Source organism: Pseudophryne corroboree, chromosome 1, assembly GCF_028390025.1.
Source record: "Pseudophryne corroboree isolate aPseCor3 chromosome 1, aPseCor3.hap2, whole genome shotgun sequence".
In the NCBI taxonomy this organism is placed as follows: Eukaryota; Metazoa; Chordata; class Amphibia; order Anura; family Myobatrachidae; genus Pseudophryne; species Pseudophryne corroboree.
Genome location: NC_086444.1, coordinates 590580375 through 590599419, shown reverse-complemented (window position 1 = coordinate 590599419; position 19045 = coordinate 590580375). Strand labels below are relative to the sequence as shown.

At 46.4% G+C, this 19045-nt stretch overlaps 1 protein-coding gene across 1 annotated transcript in view; it reads right to left on the bottom strand.

Annotated features, from left to right (window-relative positions):
- TDRD7 (tudor domain containing 7) overlaps positions 1 to 19045 on the bottom strand; it is a 227262-nt gene that overhangs the window by 67125 nt on the left and 141092 nt on the right. The window contains exons 10-11 of the mRNA XM_063914237.1: positions 2236 to 2438; positions 784 to 918 (exon numbers count right to left, since the gene is read on the bottom strand). Coding sequence (XP_063770307.1) covers positions 784 to 918; positions 2236 to 2438 — 338 coding nt within the window. The remainder of the gene's footprint in view (positions 1 to 783; positions 919 to 2235; positions 2439 to 19045) is intronic.

Sequence of the window (19045 nt, the reverse complement as noted above, 5' to 3'; positions counted from 1 at the left end):
TAAGAACAGGTACTCCACCAAATGTTTCCCTCGAGCAGGTACTACACTTGATCTTAGCCAAAAGGCCGGGAAGCGATCGCAGCAATACCATAGCTGAAAGCAGCAAGAGCAGATAAACTAACTGGGTGGCCACCTGACATTTTGTGACACAGCATTAAAGCCAGATTCTCTGGTAATATTACAGCGTTCCTTAGCTTAACCTGCAGTGCATTCTGGGACATGTAGTTTTGGTGACATTCTGGCACACACAGATTTTTGAGACACAGTATTAAAAGCAGAATTTCCGGTAATATCAGTGTTTTTATACACGTTTCTTAACTGACTACCTTACCAGCGAGACATTTATCATTTGATTATTCAATTTTATTACTATTGTTTTTCTTACATATTTCAGAGCAGTTCTTATTGTTTTCATTTTTAAAGTTTAGGGCTTGTTTAGTTCGAATTACATCACTATGTTAAATACAGGAACTAGAAGCTTTTTTATTTAATGTACTGTTATTTAATGCACTTAGATTTGATCATTTTTACATACATGACATATTTGCCACTATTAGCAGCATGGATACTTTTCTTTGTTTAACAATCTTTATGTATTTATTTTTTTTTTTTAAAAGCTTTTAATATTTATTAAGAGAAATAAAAATCCCATCAATTGATTTCCTGAAACTAGATTACTGAATTGTGTGTGTAAAATATATGTTTCATATTAGTTTAGCAGTGTTGTTGATAGAACTGGTATGTATTCATCAAACTGTTCCATGTAACAACTTCTTGGCATACCTTTGTGTTGAAGTGGTTTTCAATTTTCTGCAATGTCTCCTTTAGTTGGGTGAGGCCCTTTGATGGGAGCTGGCAATATACGGTACCATCAGAACAAACATTTGTTACAATTACATTTGCGTACGAACAATTCACCTAAAGAAAAGCAACATAGGTTTAGTTTTCAGCACAGTCTCTCAACAGTAAGCCTACACCTGAAAATTTGTGCATCAGCATATGTGTGTCAGGCTGACAGACAGTCTGTTTGCTACGTCATCCACTTGCAATAAATTATGCGCTACGTGGCAGTTGACGCCAAGGTAGCCCATGAGAAAGTAAAGAAACTGAAGAATGAGTCAATAATTACTTGCAGTCTGATGCAAACCAAGGGAAAAAGGTAATAACCATCGACAGAATACAAATCCTTGGCAGTTATCATGTTCAGTGATACATTTAACATTGTTGTTCAAAAGGTTGCTAAGCAAATTAATTTCATCATGAACTGAATGTCTGTCAAGGTGGCCATACACTCCAAGGGAGAAGTCGCATAAGATTTCCCCTGAACCGCCCGGCATATATCTATAGTGCAGTACTTGCAATCTCCGGCTCCGATACGATGCCCAAGGGACGCGCATCGGATCGGAGGTAAAACACCTGCGATTTCAGAGTTTTCATCCGATTTATCGTCCAGAAACGTCGGAATCGGATGAAATTGGCCAAAAATGCAGTAGTGTATGGGCACCTTTACAATTTACAGATGTTTTACGTATGCCAATAGTTCTAGAAGTACATATTACTCCTCTGCAGAGTAAACAGAAGGTTACAGCATTTTGCAAGACAGTCATATGATGAATTCATGTATTTTTTTCCTAGACTATAAATGGACCACCAATCATTGCATTTACTAAAGTGGCTTATTTCTATTACAGTATGCAAAAGGTAATTTGAAGCTTCAGACTTCACTACTGCAATACCACTATGTGACAGCTACCATGTGCAGTGTACAACCACTGGACTCCGCCACCACCTGTTAACGTAAAGCCAAGATACCGGAATACAGTAAATGGTGCAAAAGACTTCATAGTATTTATTCTTTTGGAAAGTTTGCTAATAACTTCCCACAGAGTATCCTCCTATCTAAGCAAAACACATTTTGTACACCTATTTTATTAAAGTTGATAGTGACAATTCAGAATTTTCTAGATCAAGCGAGACCTCTTCCCTATATTAGGTGGGGTGACCTCCATTCATTAATGCAAAAAATAAATAAATACTGGTAGCTTAACGTCAAACCTGGGTATTTGATCAGAAAGGAAGAGCTAATAAATATCCAACTAAATGCCTGGGTCTATGCCCTATAATGCATGTGTACTGTTAGGGGGTAGTAATTACACTGGTTTTCATAACTGGCACATTTCTAAGCAGAGATATCACTTGAAGCTATACTGCTACCAGGAGGTCTAAGTTGCTTACCTTCAATTGTATACTCAGAGAACGGTCACATAACTCTCTTAGACAGATAGCGTTTATGTTTATATCATCATCACCTGATGTATCATACAATACAACAAGCGGTTTTTCTGTCTTTTCCAGTATTTCAACAACAAGTATTTTACCACAGGCTTTAGCCTCTACAGCCTTCACTAAAACAGGATCATCACAGAAAGCTTCCAGACCTTAATAAGTAAAAGGAAATAAAGTTTATATATAATGTGCTACAGCATAAGAGAAGTACCAACAATCCTCAACTTTATTAACTATCAGTATAACAAATGTGTAACTTCTGAACAGTGAATCAAAGTCTGTTAAATAAAAGCTACTAATATCTATATCCAGATGTAAACATTTCAGGAGTCCTAACAGAAAGGAAAATAGTTAAAAGAAAGCTATGATCCTGGGTATATGTTCCTACATACAACAGACTTCCAGGCAATAACCTTGTTGAATCAAGCCTCTTTATATCACCACCTGCAGAAATTGACTAATTTAGGACAGTACAGTGTGGCGTCAACTGTGAGTAAACACAATGCCAAACGCCTCATGTTTTGTTAAGTGACAGGGATGTGTTTTGACACTATAAGGAGTCAATAATTTTGTCTCCAAGTTTTTTCAACAGACCAAAAACGTATCCTAAATCAGGGGTAGGCAATGCTGTTCTCTTTGGGTGCAAGATGTTCAACATTACAAACCAAAACCATTTCCAGAATGCCACGATCATTACAACATATACAAACATTTACAAAATAAGCAAATTAATATTTAAAAAAAAAGTTAGTGGCTTCCCTGTCCATCCTTTTTTAAAACTTGTTAAAACTCTTTCTGCGAGGTACACTGGGCTCCACAAGTCTGGACAATGGGGTGTAGAGTAGGATCTTGATCCGAGGCACCAACAGGCTCAAAGCTTTGACTGTTCCCAGAATGCACAGCGCCGCCTCCTATATCACCCCGCCTACCAGCACAGGAGCTCAGTTTAGTTAACGAGCCCAATGCAGTAGCAAGAAAAGAGACAACAACGGTTAGTAGCCACATACACCACACTCTCACGACAAGAGAAGTGTCAGCGGCTAATGCCATATCAACCCAAAGAAGCTAAGTGCGTCAGGGTGGGCGCCTTGTGGAGCCCAGTGTACCTCGCAGAAAGAGTTTTAACAAGGGTAAGTTCTTACCATAAAACTCATTTTCTGCTGCGGGGTACACTGGGCTCCACAAGTCTGGACAATAGGGATGTCCTAAAGCAGTTCCTTATGGGAGGGGATGCACTGTAGCGGGCACAAGAACCCGGCGTCCAAAGGAAGCATCCTGGGAAGCGGCAGTATCGAAGGCATAGAACCTTATGAACGTATTCCTGGAGGACCACGTAGCCGCCTTGCACAATTTGGTCAAGGGTCGCACCACGTTGGGCCGCCCAAGAAGGTCCAAAAGACCGAGTAGAATGGGCCGTAATGTGAACAGGAGCTGATAGACCAGCCTTCACATAAGCATGCGCAATCACCATTCTAATCCACCTGGCCAGGGTCTGCTTGTGAGCAGGCCAGCCACGTTTGTGAAATCCAAACAAAACAAAGAGAAAATCAGACTTTCGAATAGAAGCAGTTCTCTTCACATAGATACGGAGAGCCTGTACCACATCCAAAGACCGCTCTTTGGGAGACAAAAGCTGGAACCACAATCTCCTGATTAAGGTGGAACGAAGAAACCACCTTAGGTAAATATCCGGGACGAGTCCTAAGAACCACCCGGTCACGGTGAAAAATCAGATATGGGGAACTACAAGACAAGGCACCCAAATCAGACACTCTTCTAGCAAAGGGAAGAGCCAGCAAGAACACCACCTTAAGGGAAAGCCACTTAAGGTCAGCTGAACCAAGAGGTTCAAATGGAGGCTCCTGCAACGCCTCCAAAACATAGTTTTAATGACCTCTTCAGAAAAACCCCTAGCTCTTAAGACGGAAGCTTCAAGAGCCACGCCGTCAAAGTCAGCCGGACTAGGTCCTGGTAGACACAGGGGCCCTGAACGAGGAGGTCTGGGCATTGTGGAAGTAGAAGTGGACGCTCTGGCGATAGGCCTTGCAGGTCTGAGAACCAATGCCGTCTGGGCCACACCGGAGCTATGAGAAGCAGATTTCCTTTTCCTTGCTTGAACTTCCGAATTACCCTGGGCTGGAGTGACACCGGAGGGAACACGTACGGCAGCCGAAACCTCCACAGCACTGCCAGCGCATCCACGAATGCTGCTTGAGGATCCCTTGTCCTTGCTCCGAAGACCGGAACCTTGTGATTGTGTCGAGACGCCATCAGTTCCACATCTGGAAGACCCCACCTTTCCACTAGGAGTTGAAACACTTCTGGATGGAGGCCCCACTCGCCGGCATGCACGTCCAGACGACTGAGAAAGTCCGTTTCCCAATTCAGGACTCCCGGAATGAATATTGCCGATATTGCCGGTAGATGGCGTTCTGCCCAACGTAGAATCCGTGAGGCTTACTTCATTGCCCAACGGCTTTGAGTGCCGCCTTGATGATTTATGTAAGCCACTGTGGTGGCGTTGTCCGACTGTACTTGAACAGGACGGTTCTGAATCAAATGCTGGGCTAGGTTCAACGCATTGAAGATCGCCCGCAATTCCAGAATGTTGATCGAGAGGAGAGATTCCTCCTTGGTCCACCGACCCTGCAAGGAGTGCTGCTCCAGCACCGCGCCCCAACCTCTTAGATTGGCATCTGTCGTCAACAGGACCCAGTTGGATAACCAGAAGGGACGGCCTCTGCACAATTGTCGGTCCAGGAGCCACCAGAGCAGCGACAGACGGACCTCCGGAGTCAAAGAGATCATGTGAGACCTGATCCGGTGAGGCAGGCCGTCCCACTTGGCTAGAATTAGCTTCTGGAGGGGGCGAGAATGGAATTGAGCATACTCCACCATGTCGAATGCTGACACCATGAGGCCCAGCACCTGCATTGCCGAATGTATCGACACTTGCGGACGAGAAAGGAAGCAACAAATCCTGTCCTGAAGTTTCAGGACTTTTTCCTGAGACAAGAACAACCTCTGGTTGTGAGTGTCCAACAGTGCTCCCAGATGCACCATGCTCTGAGCAGGGACCAGGGAGGATTTCTTCCAGTTGATGAGCCACCCGTGGGCTTGTAGAAACCGGACCGTCATATCCAGATGACGCAGGAGAAGATCTGGGGAATTTGCCAGGATTAACAAGTCGTCCAGATACGGCAGTATCCTGACCCCTTGACGGCGGACTACCACCGTCATCACCGCCATAACTTTGGTGAAGACTCACGGAGCCGTTGTTAAACCAAAAGGTAACGCCCGAAACTGGTAATGGAGGTTGCCAATAGCGAACCTCAGGTATTGTTGATGTGACACTGCTATAGGAATATGCAGGTAAGCATTCTGTATGTCCAGGGAGACCATGTAGTCCCCAGGTTCCAAGGCCAGAACTATAGAGCGAAGGGTTTCCATACGGCACTTGGAAAACTTCACAATCTTGTCCAGTGCCTTGAGGTTGAGAATGGGCCGGGAGGACCCATTCGGTTTCGGGACTAGAAACAGTGGAGAATAGTACTCCCGGCCCCTCTGAGCAAGAGGCACCTGTACTACGACTCCTGTATCCAGGAGGGTCTGTACCACCGAATGCAGAGTGTTTGCCTTTGTCTGGTCCAACGGGACGTCTGTCTGGCAAAATCGATAAGGGGGTCGGTTTTTGAAGGCTATGGCGTAACCTCGAGTGACGACTTCCCATACCCAGGCATCTGAAGTGGTCTTCAACCATTCCTGGGTATACCCTAGAAGCCGATCCCCCAGGGGGAGGCCAGCCCCGTCATGCGGCAGGCTTATCGGTCTTGGCTGCTGGCTGACGGGCAGCCCAGGCTCTTTTGGGCTTTGGCTTACCAGGTTTGGAAGTGCGGGCCTGCTTATGGTACACCTGACCTTTTGCTTTACCTGAAGGACGAAAGGGGCGAAAGGACGTGCCTTTGGCCTTCGACACAGAAGGAGCTGTATTAGGCAGACAGGCAGTTTTGGCAGTAGCCAAGTCAGCCACTATCTTATTTAAGTCCTCCCCAAACAGAATATCCCCCTTGAAAGGGAGTACCTCCAGAGTTTTTCTAGAGTCCAGATCCACAGACCAGGATCTCAGCCACAATATCCTGCGAGCCAGGACTGACGTAGTAGAGGCCTTGGCTGCTAGGATACCGGCATCAGAAGCCGCCTCTTTAATGTAGCGAGAAGCTGTGACAATATATGACAAGCATTGTCTAGCATGGTCAGAGGAAATTTCAGCCTCTAACTCCAAGGCCCATGCTTCAATAGTCTCTGCCGCCCATGTAGCTGCAATAGTGGGCCTTTGTGCAGCACCCGTGAGGGTGTAAATCGCTTTTAGACAACCCTCGACACGTTTATCCGTAGGCTCTTTTAGAGACGCGACGGTAGTGACAGGTAGAGCTGAGGAAACCACCATCCTAGCCACATGTGAGTCTACTGGAGGAGGCGTTTCCCAATTCTTAGACAGCTATGGCGCGAGGGGATAGCGAGCCAGCATCTTCTTTTGAGGCACAAACTTCGTACCCGTGCTTTGTCAGGGTTCCTGACGTATATCCACTAGGTGGTCAGAGTGAGGTAAAACTTGTTTAATCACCTTCGGACGCTTGAACCTATCTGGTTTCTTAGGAGGAACGGATGGCTCGGGATCATCCGTAATCTGCAGAATTAATTTAATAGCCTCCAAAAGATCAGGAACATCCACATGTGAACTACCCTCCCCATCAGCCGTATCCGAGTCAGAACCTGTGGGGTCAGTGTATGTGCTGTCTTCATCAGGCGAGGTGTCAGTGACAGCAGTGGATTGTGAGGAGACGAGCGCTCGCTTAGAGGACCTCCTGGACTTAGGCGAGCGTTGGTCATACTTTTAAGTAGTCAGGGACTGGTTCAACTTCTTTAATTGAGCAGATAAATCGTCCGCCCACAGCGGGTTAGCTGCAGGGACCACATACGGTTGTACCGGCATTAGAGGTCACATAGGGGGTGTTAGTTTATGAACTAGCGTATGCAGAAGCGTGGAAAAAGCGGCCCACGGAGGGTCAGTATGTACCTCCGTTGCCACAGTCCCACTGGGGGGAAGGAGCCCCCAGAACCAGAGCCCACAGCTGCTATATTCTCCCCATTTGTGCCTGTGGCTTCAGCAACACCAGCAGTGTGTTCCGCCCCAGAACCGTTACCCTCAGAAGCAGACATGATATAACTTGCAGTATGAGGTAACACAGTACAATTATTAGCAGCACTATATCGCTAAACCCAAACCCCTGCGCAGTGTAGTCAGCACCAGCAGAGATAAAGGAGAGATATGGTGACTAAATCACAGAGAAAAAATAAGAATTTACTCACCGGTAATTCTATTTCTCGTAGTCCGTAGTGGATGCTGGGACTCCGTAAGGACCATGGGGAATAGCGGCTCCGCAGGAGACTGGGCACAACTATAAAGAAAGCTTTAGACTACTGGTGTGCACTGGCTCCTCCCACAATGACCCTCCTCCAGACTTCAGTTAGGATACTGTGCCCGGAAGAGCTGACACAATAAGGAAGGATTTTGAATCCCGGGTAAGACTCATACCAGCCACACCGTATAACTCGTGATACAATACCCAGTTAACAGTATGATAACAACTGAGCCTCTCAACAGATGGCTCAACAATAACCCTTTAGTTAAACAATAACTATATACAAGTATTGCAGACAATCCGCACTTGGGATGGGCGCCCAGCATCCACTACGGACTACGAGAAATAGAATTACCGGTGAGTAAATTCTTATTTTCTCTGACGTCCTAAGTGGATGCTGGGTAACCGTAAGGACCATGGGGATTATACCAAAGCTCCCAAACGGGCGGGAGAGTGCGGATGACTCTGCAGCACCGAATGGGCAAACTCTAGGTCCTCCTCAGCCAGGGTGTCAAACTTGTAGAATTTTGCAAATGTGTTTGACCCCGACCAAGTAGCTGCTCGGCAAAGTTGTAGAGCCGAGACCCCTCGGGCAGCCGCCCAAGAAGAGCCCACCTTCCTCGTGGAATGGGCTTTCACTGATTTAGGATGCGGCAGTCCAGCCGCAGAATGTGCAAGCTGAATCGTACTACAGATCCAGCGAGCAATAGTCTGCTTTGAAGCAGGTGCACCCAACTTGTTGGGCGCATACAGGATAAATAGCGAGTCAGTCTTTCTGACTCCAGCTGTCCTGGAAACATAGACTTTCAGGGCCCTGACTACGTCCAACAACTTGGAAGCCTCCAAGTCTTTAGTAGCCGCAGGCACCACGATAGGTTGGTTCAGATGAAAAGCTGATACCACTTTAGGGAGAAACTGGGGACGAGTCCTCAATTCTGCCCTATCCATATGGAAAATCAGATAAGGGCTTTTACATGACAAAGCCGCCAATTCTGATACACGTCGGGCCGAAGCCAAGGCCAACAACAAGACCACTTTCCACGTGAGATATTTCAAATACACGGTTTTTAGTGGCTCAAACCAATGTGACTTTAGGAAATCCAACACCACGTTGAGATCCCAAGGTGCCACTGGAGGCACAAAAGGCGGCTGAATATGCAGCACTCCCTTAACAAAAGTCTGAACTTCAGGTAGTGAAGCCAGTTCTCTCTGGAAGAAAATCGATAGAGCCGAAATCTGGACCTTAATGGAACCCAATTTTAGGCCCATAGTCACCCCTGACTGCAGGAAGTGCAGAAATCGACCTAGCTGAAATTCCTCCGTTGGGGCCTTCCTGGCCTCACACCACGCAACATATTTTCGCCAAATGCGGTGATAATGGTTTGCGTTCACTTCTTTCCTAGCTTTAATCAGCGTAGGAATGACTTCCTCCGGAATGCCCTTTTCCTTCAGGATCCGGTGTTCAACCGCCATGCCGTCAAACGCAGCCGCGGTAAGTCTTGGAACAGACAGGGCCCCTGCTGTAGCAGGTCCTGTCTGAGCGGCAGAGGCCATGGGTCCTCTGAGATCATTTCTTGAAGTTCCGGGTACCAAGCTCTTCTTAGCCAATCCGGAACAATGAGTATAGTTCTTACTCCTCTTCCCCTTATTATCCTCAGTACCTTTGGTATGAGAGGAAGAGGAGGGAACACATAAACCGACCGGTACACCCACGGTGTCACTAGAGCGTCCACAGCTATCGCCTGAGGGTCTCTCGACCTGGCGCAATATCTTTCTAGCTTTTTGTTTAGGCTGGACGCCATCATGTCCACCTGTGGCCTTTCCCAACGGTTTACAAGCATTTGGAAGACTTCTGGATGAAGTCCCCACTCTCCCGGGTGGAGGTCGTGCCTGCTGAGGAAGTCTGCTTCCCAGTTGTCCACTCCCGGAATGAACACTGCTGACAGTGCTAACACGTGATTTTCCGCCCATCGGAGAATCCTTGTGGCTTCTGCCATCGCCGTCCTGCTTCTCGTGCCGCCCTGTCGGTTTACATGGGCGACCGCCGTGATGTTGTCTGACTGGATCAGTACCGGCTGGTTTTGAAGCAGGGGTTTTGCCTGACTTAGGGCATTGTAAATGGCCCTCAGTTCCAGAATATTTATGTGCAGGGAAGTCTCCTGACTTGACCATAGTCCTTGGAAGTTTCTTCCCTGTGTGACTGCCCCCCAGCCTCGAAGGCTGGCATCCGTGGTCACCAGGACCCAGTCCTGTATGCCGAATCTGCGGCCCTCTTGAAGATGAGCACTCTGCAGCCACCACAGCAGAGACACCCTGGTCCTTGGAGACAGGGTTATCAGCCGATGCATCTGAAGATGCGATCCGGACCACTTGTCCAATAGGTCCCACTGAAAGGTTCTTGCATGGAACCTGCCGAATGGAATTGCTTCGTAGGAAGCTACCATCTTTCCCAGGATCCACGTGCAGTGATGCACCGACACCTGTTTTGGTTTTAGGAGGCCTCTGACTAGAGATGACAGCTCCTTGGCCTTCTCCTCCGGGAGAAACACTTTTTTCTGTTCTGTGTCCAGAACCATCCCCAGGAACAGTAGACGTGTCGTAGGGATTAGATGTGACTTTGGAATATTTAGAACCCAGCCGTGCTGTTGTAGCACCTCCCGAGATAGTGCTACCCCGACCAACAACTGCTCCCTGGACCTCGCCTTTATAGGGAGATCGTCCAGGTACGGGATAATTAAAACTCCCTTCTTTCGAAGGAGTATCATCATTTCGGCCATTACCTTGGTAAAGACCCTCGGAGCCGTGGATAGACCGAACGGCAACTTCTGGAATTGGTAATGACAATCCTGTACCACAAATCTGAGGTACTCCTGGTGAGGATGGTAAATGGGGACATGCAGGTAAGCAACCTTGATGTCCAGTGATACCATGTAATCCCGCTCGTCTAGGCTTGCAATAATCGCCCTGAGCGATTCCATCTTGAACTTTAATTTTTTTATATATGTGTTCAAGGATTTCAAATTTAAAATGGGTCTCACCGAACCGTCCGGTTTCAGTACCACAAACATTGTGGAATAGTAACCCAGTCCTTGTTGAAGTAGGGGCACCTTTACTATCACCTGTTGTGAATACAGCTTGTGAATTGCCTGTAACACTGCCTCCCTGCCTGAGGGAGTGGTTGGTAAGGCAGATTTGAGGAAACGGCGGGGGGGAGACGGCTCGAATTCCAGCTTGTACCCCTGAGATACTATTTGAAAGATCCAGGATCCACCCGTGAGCGAGCCCACTGATTGCTGAAATATTTGAGACGGGCCCCCAACGGGCACTTTATTTGCCTTCGTCAAGCAGCATAACCATGACGAAGGCAAATAAAGTGCCGAAACGTTGCAAAGCTTATGCTGCCTGCATTGTGATTTATTTCGGATGATTAAGCCCGCTGAGTGCCGTATGTTGGAACTTTTACACATTATGGAATGAGCACCGCGGCAGTATTACAGGAAGTGTGAGTGCCGGTTATACGAATTGTATATATATATATATATATATATATACACATACATATACACACACACACAATGTCCATGTGATCCGGCTCTCCTTTAGAGTAGAATACCGCACCGGGTGCCCCCGTGATGAATCAATCATATACGTGCCGCACTCCTGGTGACTGAATCACACACATATATATATATATATATATATATATATATATATATATATATATATATATATATATATATATATATACATACACATACATACATACATATATATATATATATATATATATATATACACATATATATACATACACCATAAACCTAATTATGTTATGGCCAGTCCATTTCTTTAAGTTGTGTGACAGTTTCTTTAATTAGTTTACTAAAATTAACTTGATATAGCTTGTTTATTATATAAGTGAATATAGTGTAAAATATGGAAAACAGAGGTAGAGTATGTTCCCCATCACATGAACGCTAAAAAAAGATCCTACTTTGGCAAAAGTGTGAAATACCCCTAAATGTAATCCACCGCAAAAAAAAAAAAAAAAGCACACCGTGGTATTTACATGCACATATTATAACCATGTGAAATTGAATTTTTTTAAAACTATTATAGTTGGGAGTGCGGATTCTACAGCATGTATGCATACACACACACACATTATATATATATATATATATATATATATATATATACACACACACATACATATATATATATGTATATATACACACATACACACACAAACATGTATACATACATACACTGATTGGACAAATGACAGAACACAGACAATGAAGAGCATTTTGGCTTTAGGGGAGGGAACATATTTGCACAGTGGATGCTTTGAAGCGCCAGAAAATCATGAAGTCATCCAAAATCTAGGAGATTAGACTACTCAAGGAATTCCTCTATAGCAGGCATTCCCAACCTAGGTCCTCAAGGCACGCTAACAGTCCAGGTTTTAGTGATATCCAGGCTTGAACACAGGTGACTTAATTAGTACCTCAGTTATTTTGATTTAACCATCTGTGTTGAAGCTTGGATATCACTAAAACCTGCACTGCTGGTGTGCCTTGAGGACAGCGGTTGGGAATGCCTGCTCTATAGCATGCTAGTTGAAAAATTGTCAGTAATGGCAGGGCAGAACATAGGGAAAGCAATGCTACAGGAAGCTGCAGTTCCACGCATCACAGTAGGACCCCGATAACAAAATGAAAAAGCCTATCTCCCTGTAATGGGAAGCATGTATGACGTACTATAGGTTTCTTGTCATTTAAATTTGTTCAGAGATTGTAATATGTCAAAAATATAAGAACAATTCATTCTAAAGAAAAAGGGCACTCACCAATCTTTGAAAAATAGTAAATATTTATTTACCACATAAGGGCAATCTTCAGGTAAAGGTCAACGTTAGGAACGCAGCAACCAGGTATACCTGTGAATTAATAACCTGGTTATTGAGGGGCAGATGTATTAAGCCAGGTGAAGTGATAAAGTGGAAGGTGATAACGCACCAGCCAGTCAGCTCCTAACTGTCATTTTTCAAACCCAGCCTGTAACATGTAAGTTAGGAGCTGATTGGCTGGTGCGTTATCACCTTCCACTTTATCACTTCACCAGGCTTAATACATCTGCCCCTGAGCACCAATGGGGATGCAGGAAACAGGGGTGGGTAGTATACTCCTCCCCCCTACTTCCTTTATATACCTTATGGAAAATTCAAACCACACCAGTGAACAAGCCTGTAATAGGTGACACGGTCCGTCTGGTGGAGATACAGGGCAGCGCGCAGCCCTTATCTCTTAGGTGATATCTCGGTCATGTAAGCGCCCAATTGGGCAGAATTATTATATACATTAGCTTACTAAAAAAGTTATTAAGCACCACTAATTTTAATCTATAATAGATTTTGACCTATAGGTTTCTCTTCTTAAAGAGAATGTACTTCTGCTAACACCTTTTTTGGGGATAGGAATTGTTTTCATCCTATTCAGTCTATACTGTTAAAATTGTTGATCTGTATTGAGGATAGACAGTGACACATATGTGATTCTTTACAAACACTATGCACCTTTGCTAGCCCTAAGAGCAACACTTGGTCGAAATATTGGTTATTGGTTTTTGATATCCATTATATGGACAATTTGGCTACTTTTGTCATGAACTCTTAAGGGGGGTACTCGCAGAGCGATATTCTAAGCAATCTGACTAGATTGCTTAGAATTTACCCCATACAGCGATAGCGATGCGCAGCCCCTCGCATCGCTATCGCTGGTTCTAGATTGGCCTGCCGTGCAGACCAATCTAGCGGGTCGCTCACTTCACCCACTGGGTGAAATGAGCGCCCCCCCGTCTCCCCCCGCACGCTCAGCACAGATCATGCTGTGCTGAGCGGCGGGAGAGATGTGTGTTGAGCGGTTCGCTCAGCACACATCTCTCGCACATCTGCGCGTCTATATGGGCCTTTAGGTTGATGTTTAACCATTGCACGCTCTCCATTCATGAGCAACTGTTATTCTTTTGGTTTCATTGATTTGAATCGGCAATACCTGGTTTTTATATATATTTATTATAGGAAAAAATAAGATTTTACTTACCGATAAATCTATTTCTCGTAGTCCGTAGTGGATGCTGGGACTCCGTAAGGACCATGGGGAATAGCGGCTCCGCAGGAGACAGGGCACAAAATAAAAGCTTAAGGATCAGGTGGTGTGCACTGGCTCCTCCCCCTATGACCCTCCTCCAAGCCTCAGTTAGGATACTGTGCCCGGACGAGCGTACATAATAAGGAAGGATATTGAATCCCGGGTAAGACTCATACCAGCCACACCAATCACACCGTACAACTTGTGATCTGAACCCAGTTAACAGTATGATAAACGCAAAGGAGCCTCTGAAAAGATGGCTCACAACAATAATAACCCGAATTTTTGTAACAATAACTATATACAAGTATTGCAGACAATCCGCACTAGCGATGGGCGCCCAGCATCCACTACGGACTACGAGAAATAGATTTATCGGTAAGTAAAATCTTATTTTCTCTGACGTCCTAGTGGATGCTGGGACTCCGTAAGGACCATGGGGATTATACCAAAGCTCCCAAACGGGCGGGAGAGTGCGGATGACTCTGCAGCACCGAATGAGAGAACTCCAGGTCCTCCTCAGCCAGGGTATCAAATTTGTAGAATTTAGCAAACGTGTTTGCCCCTGACCAAGTAGCTGCTCGGCAAAGTTGTAAAGCCGAGACCCCTCGGGCAGCCGCCCAAGATGAGCCCACTTTCCTTGTGGAATGGGCTTTTACTGATTTTGGCTGTGGCAATCCTGCCACAGAATGTGCAAGCTGAATTGTACTACAAATCCAACGAGCAATCGTCTGCTTAGAAGCAGGAGCACCCAGCTTGTTGGGTGCATACAGGATAAACAGCGAGTCAGATTTTCTGACTCCAGCCGTCCTGGAAACATATATTTTCAAGGCCCTGACAACGTCAAGCAACTTAGAGTCCTCTAAGTCCCTGGTAGCCACAGGTACCACAATAGGTTAGTTCATGTGAAATGCAGAAACCACCTTAGGTAGAAATTGAGGACGAGTCCTCAATTCCGCCCTGTCAGAATGAAAAATTAAGTAAGGGCTTTTATATGATAAAGCCGCCAATTCTGACACACGCCTGGCTGAAGCCAAGGCTAACAGCATCGACACCTTCCATGTGAGATATTTTAAGTCCACAGTGGAAAGTGGTTCAAACCAATGTGACTTTAGAAAACTCAAACACCACATTGAGATCCCAAGGTGCCACTGGAGGCACAAAAGGAGGCTGTATGTGCAGCACCCCTTTTACAAATGTCTGAACTTCAGGTACTGAAGCCAGTTCTTTCTGGAAGAAAATCGACGGGGCCGAAATTTGAACCTTAATGGACCCTAATTTTAGGCCCATAGACAGTCCTGTTTGCAGGAAATGAAGGAAAAGACCCAGTTGAAATTCCTCTGTAGGGGCTCTCTTGGCCTCACACCACGCAACATATTTACGCCAAATGCGGTAATAATGTTTTGCGGTTACGTCCTTCCTGGCTTTGACCAGAGTAGGAATGACTTCTTCTGGAATGCCTTTTTCCCTCAGGATCCGGCGTTCAACCGCCATGCCGTCAAACGCAGCCGCGGTAAGTCTTGGAACAGACAAGGCCCCTGCAGTAGCAGGTCCTTTCTTAGAGGTAGAGGCCACGGTTCGTCCGTGAGCATCTCTTGAAGTTCCGGGTACCAAGTCCTTCTTGGCCAATCCGGAACCACGAGTATAGTTCTTACTCCTCTCCTTCTTATGATTCTCAGTACTTTTGGTATGAGAGGCAGAGGAGGGAACACATACACTGACTGGTACACCCACGGCGTTACCAGAGCGTCCACTGCTATTGCCTGAGGGTCCCTTGACCTGGCGCAATATCTGTCCAGTTTTTTGTTTAGACGTGACGCCATCATGTCCACCTTTGGTTTTTCCCAACGGTTTACAATCAGGTGGAAGACTTCTGGGTGAAGTCCCCACTCTCCCGGGTGAAGGTCGTGTCTGCTGAGGAAGTCTGCTTCCCAGTTGTCCACTCCCGGAATGAACACTGCTGACAGTGCTATCACATGATTTTCCGCCCAGCGAAGAATCCTTGCAGCTTCTGCCATTGCCCTCCTGCTTCTCGTGCCGCCCTGTCTGTTTACGTGGGCGACTGACGTGATGTTGTCCGATTGGATCAACACCGCCTGACCCTGAAGCAGAGGTTTTGCTTGACTTAGGGCATTGTAAATGGCCCTTAGTTCCAGAATGTTTATATGAAGAGATGTTTCCATGCTTGACCACAAGCCCTGGAAATTCCTTCCCTGTGTGACTGCTCCCCAGCCTCTCAGGCTGGCATCCGTGGTTACCAGGATCCAATCCTGAATGCCAAATCTGCGGCCCTCTAGTAGATGAGCAGTCTGCAGCCACCACAGGAGAGACACCCTTGTCCTTGGCGACAGGGTTATCCGCTGATGCATCTGCAGATGCGATCCGGACCATTTGTCCAGTAGATCCCACTGAAACGTTCTTGCATGGAATCTTCCGAATGGAATCGCTTCGTAAGAAGCCACCATTTTTCCCAGGACCCTCGTGCACTGATGCACTGAGACCTGGCCTGGTTTTAGGAGGTTCCTGACTAGCTCGGATAACTCCCTGGCCTTCTCCTCCGGGAGAAACACCTTCTTCTGGACTGTGTCCAGAATCATTCCTAGGAACAGTAGACGTATCGTTGGAATCAGCTGCGATTTTGGAATATTTAGAATCCACCCGTGCTGACGTAACACTACCTGAGATAGTGCTACTCCGACTTCTAACTGTTCCCTGGATCTTGCCCTTATCAGGAGATTGTCCAAGTAAGGGATAATTAAAATGCCTTTTCTTCGTAGAAGAATCATCATTTCGGCCATTACCTTGGTAAAGACCCGAGGTGCCGTGGACAATCCAAACGGCAGCGTCTGAAACTGATAATGACAGTTTTGTACTACAAACCTGAGGTACCCTTGGTGAGAAGGGTATATTGGGACGTGGAGATAAGCATCTTTGATGTCCAGAGACACCATATAGTCCCCTTCTTCCAGGTTCGCTATCACTGCTCTGAGTGACTCCATCTTGAATTTGAACCTTTTTATGAAAGTGTTCAAGGATTTCAGATTTAAAATTGGTCTCACCGAGCCGTCCGGCTTCGGTACCACAAACAGCGTGGAATAATACCCCTTTCCTTGTTGCAGGAGGGGTACCTTGATTATCACCTGCTGGGAATACAGCTTGTGAATGGCTTCCAAAACTGCCTCCCTGTCGGAGGGAGACTTTGGTAAAGCAGACTTCAGGAACCGACGAGGGGGAAACGCCTCGAATTCCAGTTTGTACCCCTGCGATACTACCTGTAGAATCCAGGGATCCACTTGCGAGTGAGCCCACTGCGCGTTGAAATTCTTGAGACGGGCCCCCACCATATCTGAGTCTGCTTGTAAAGCCCCAGCGTCATGCTGAAGACTTGGCAGAAGCAGGGGAGGGCTTCTGCTCCTGGGAAGCGGCTGCATGGTGCAGTCTTTTTCCTCTTCCTCTGCCCCGGGGCAGAAAAGAGTGGCCTTTTGCTCGCTTGTACTTATGGGAACGAAAGGACTGAGTTTGAAAAGACGGTGTCTTTTTCTGCTGATGTGAAGTGACCTGGGGTAAAAAGGTGGATTTTCCAGCCGTTGCCGTGGCCACCAGGTCCGATAGACCAGCCCCAAATAACTCCTCCCCTTTATACGGCAATACTTCCATGTGCCGTTTGGAATCCGCATCCCCTGACCACTGTCGCGTCCATAACGCTCTTCTGGCAGAGATGGACATAGCACTTACTCTTGATGCCAGGGTGCAAATATCCCTCTGTGCATCACGCATATATAGTAATGCATCCTTTAAATGTTCTATAGTTAACAAAATATTGTCCCTATCCAGGGTATCAATATTCTCAGTCAGGGAATCCGACCATGCGACTCCAGCACTGCACATCCAGGCTGAGGCGATTGCTGGTCGCAGTATAACACCAGTATGTGTGTATATACTTTTTAGGATATTTTCCAGCCTTCTATCAGCTGGTTCTTTGAGGGTGGCCGTATCAGGAGACGGTAACGCTACTTGTTTAGATAAACGTGTGAGCGCCTTATCTACCCTAGGGGGTGTTTCCCAACGCGCCCTAACCTCTGGCGGGAAGGGATATAATGCTAATAATTTTTTAGAAATTAGCTGTTTTTTATCGGGGGAAACCCACGCTTTATCACACACCTCATTTATTTCCTCTGACTCAGGAAAAACTATTGGTAGTTTTTTCACACCCCACATAATACCCTTCTTTGTGGTACTTGTAGTGTCAGAAAGGTTCAATGCCTCTTTCATTGCCGTGATCATGTAACGTGTGGCCCTACTGGACATTACGTTTGTCTCGTCACCGTCGACACTAGACTCAGTATCTGTGTCAGGGTCTGTGTCGACCCACTGAGGTAACGGGCGTTTTAGCGCCCCTGACGGTGTCTGAGACGCCTGGACAGGCACTAATTGATTTGCCGGCTGTCTCATGTCGTCAACAGTTTTTTGCAAATTGCTGACATATCACTTAATTGTTTAAATACAATCATCCAGTCAGGTGTCGACTCCCTAGGGGGTGACATCACCAACACAGGCAACTGCTCCGCCTCCACATCATTTTCCTCCTCATACATGTCGACACACGCGTACCGACACACAGCACACACACCGGGAATGCTCTGATAGAGGACAGGACCCCACTTAGCCCTTTGGAGAGACAGAGGGAGAGTCTGCCAGCACACACCCAGCGCTATATATATATATACAGGGATAACCTTATATAAGTGTTATTCCCTTATAGCTGCTGTTATTATCGTTATTTGCTGCCAAAAATGCCCCCCCTTCTCTTTTTTACCCTGATTCTGAAGCAGGACTGCAGGGGAGAGTCAGGGAGCCGTCCTTCCAGCGGAGCTGTGAGGGAAAATGGCGCTTGTGTGCTGAGGAGATAGGCTCCGCCCCTTCACAACGTCCTTATCTCCCGCTTTTTTGTGTAAAAATGGCAGGGGTTAAAATACATCCATATAGCCCAGGAGCTATATGTGATGTATTCTTTTTGCCACCTAAGGTATATACTGTTATATTGCGTCTCAGGGCGCTCCCCCCCAGCGCCCTGCACCCTCAGTGACCGGAGTGTGAAGTGTGCTGAGAGCAATGGCGCACAGCTGCGGTGCTGTGCGCTACCTTAGACTGAAGACAGGATGTCTTCTGCCGCCGATTTCACCG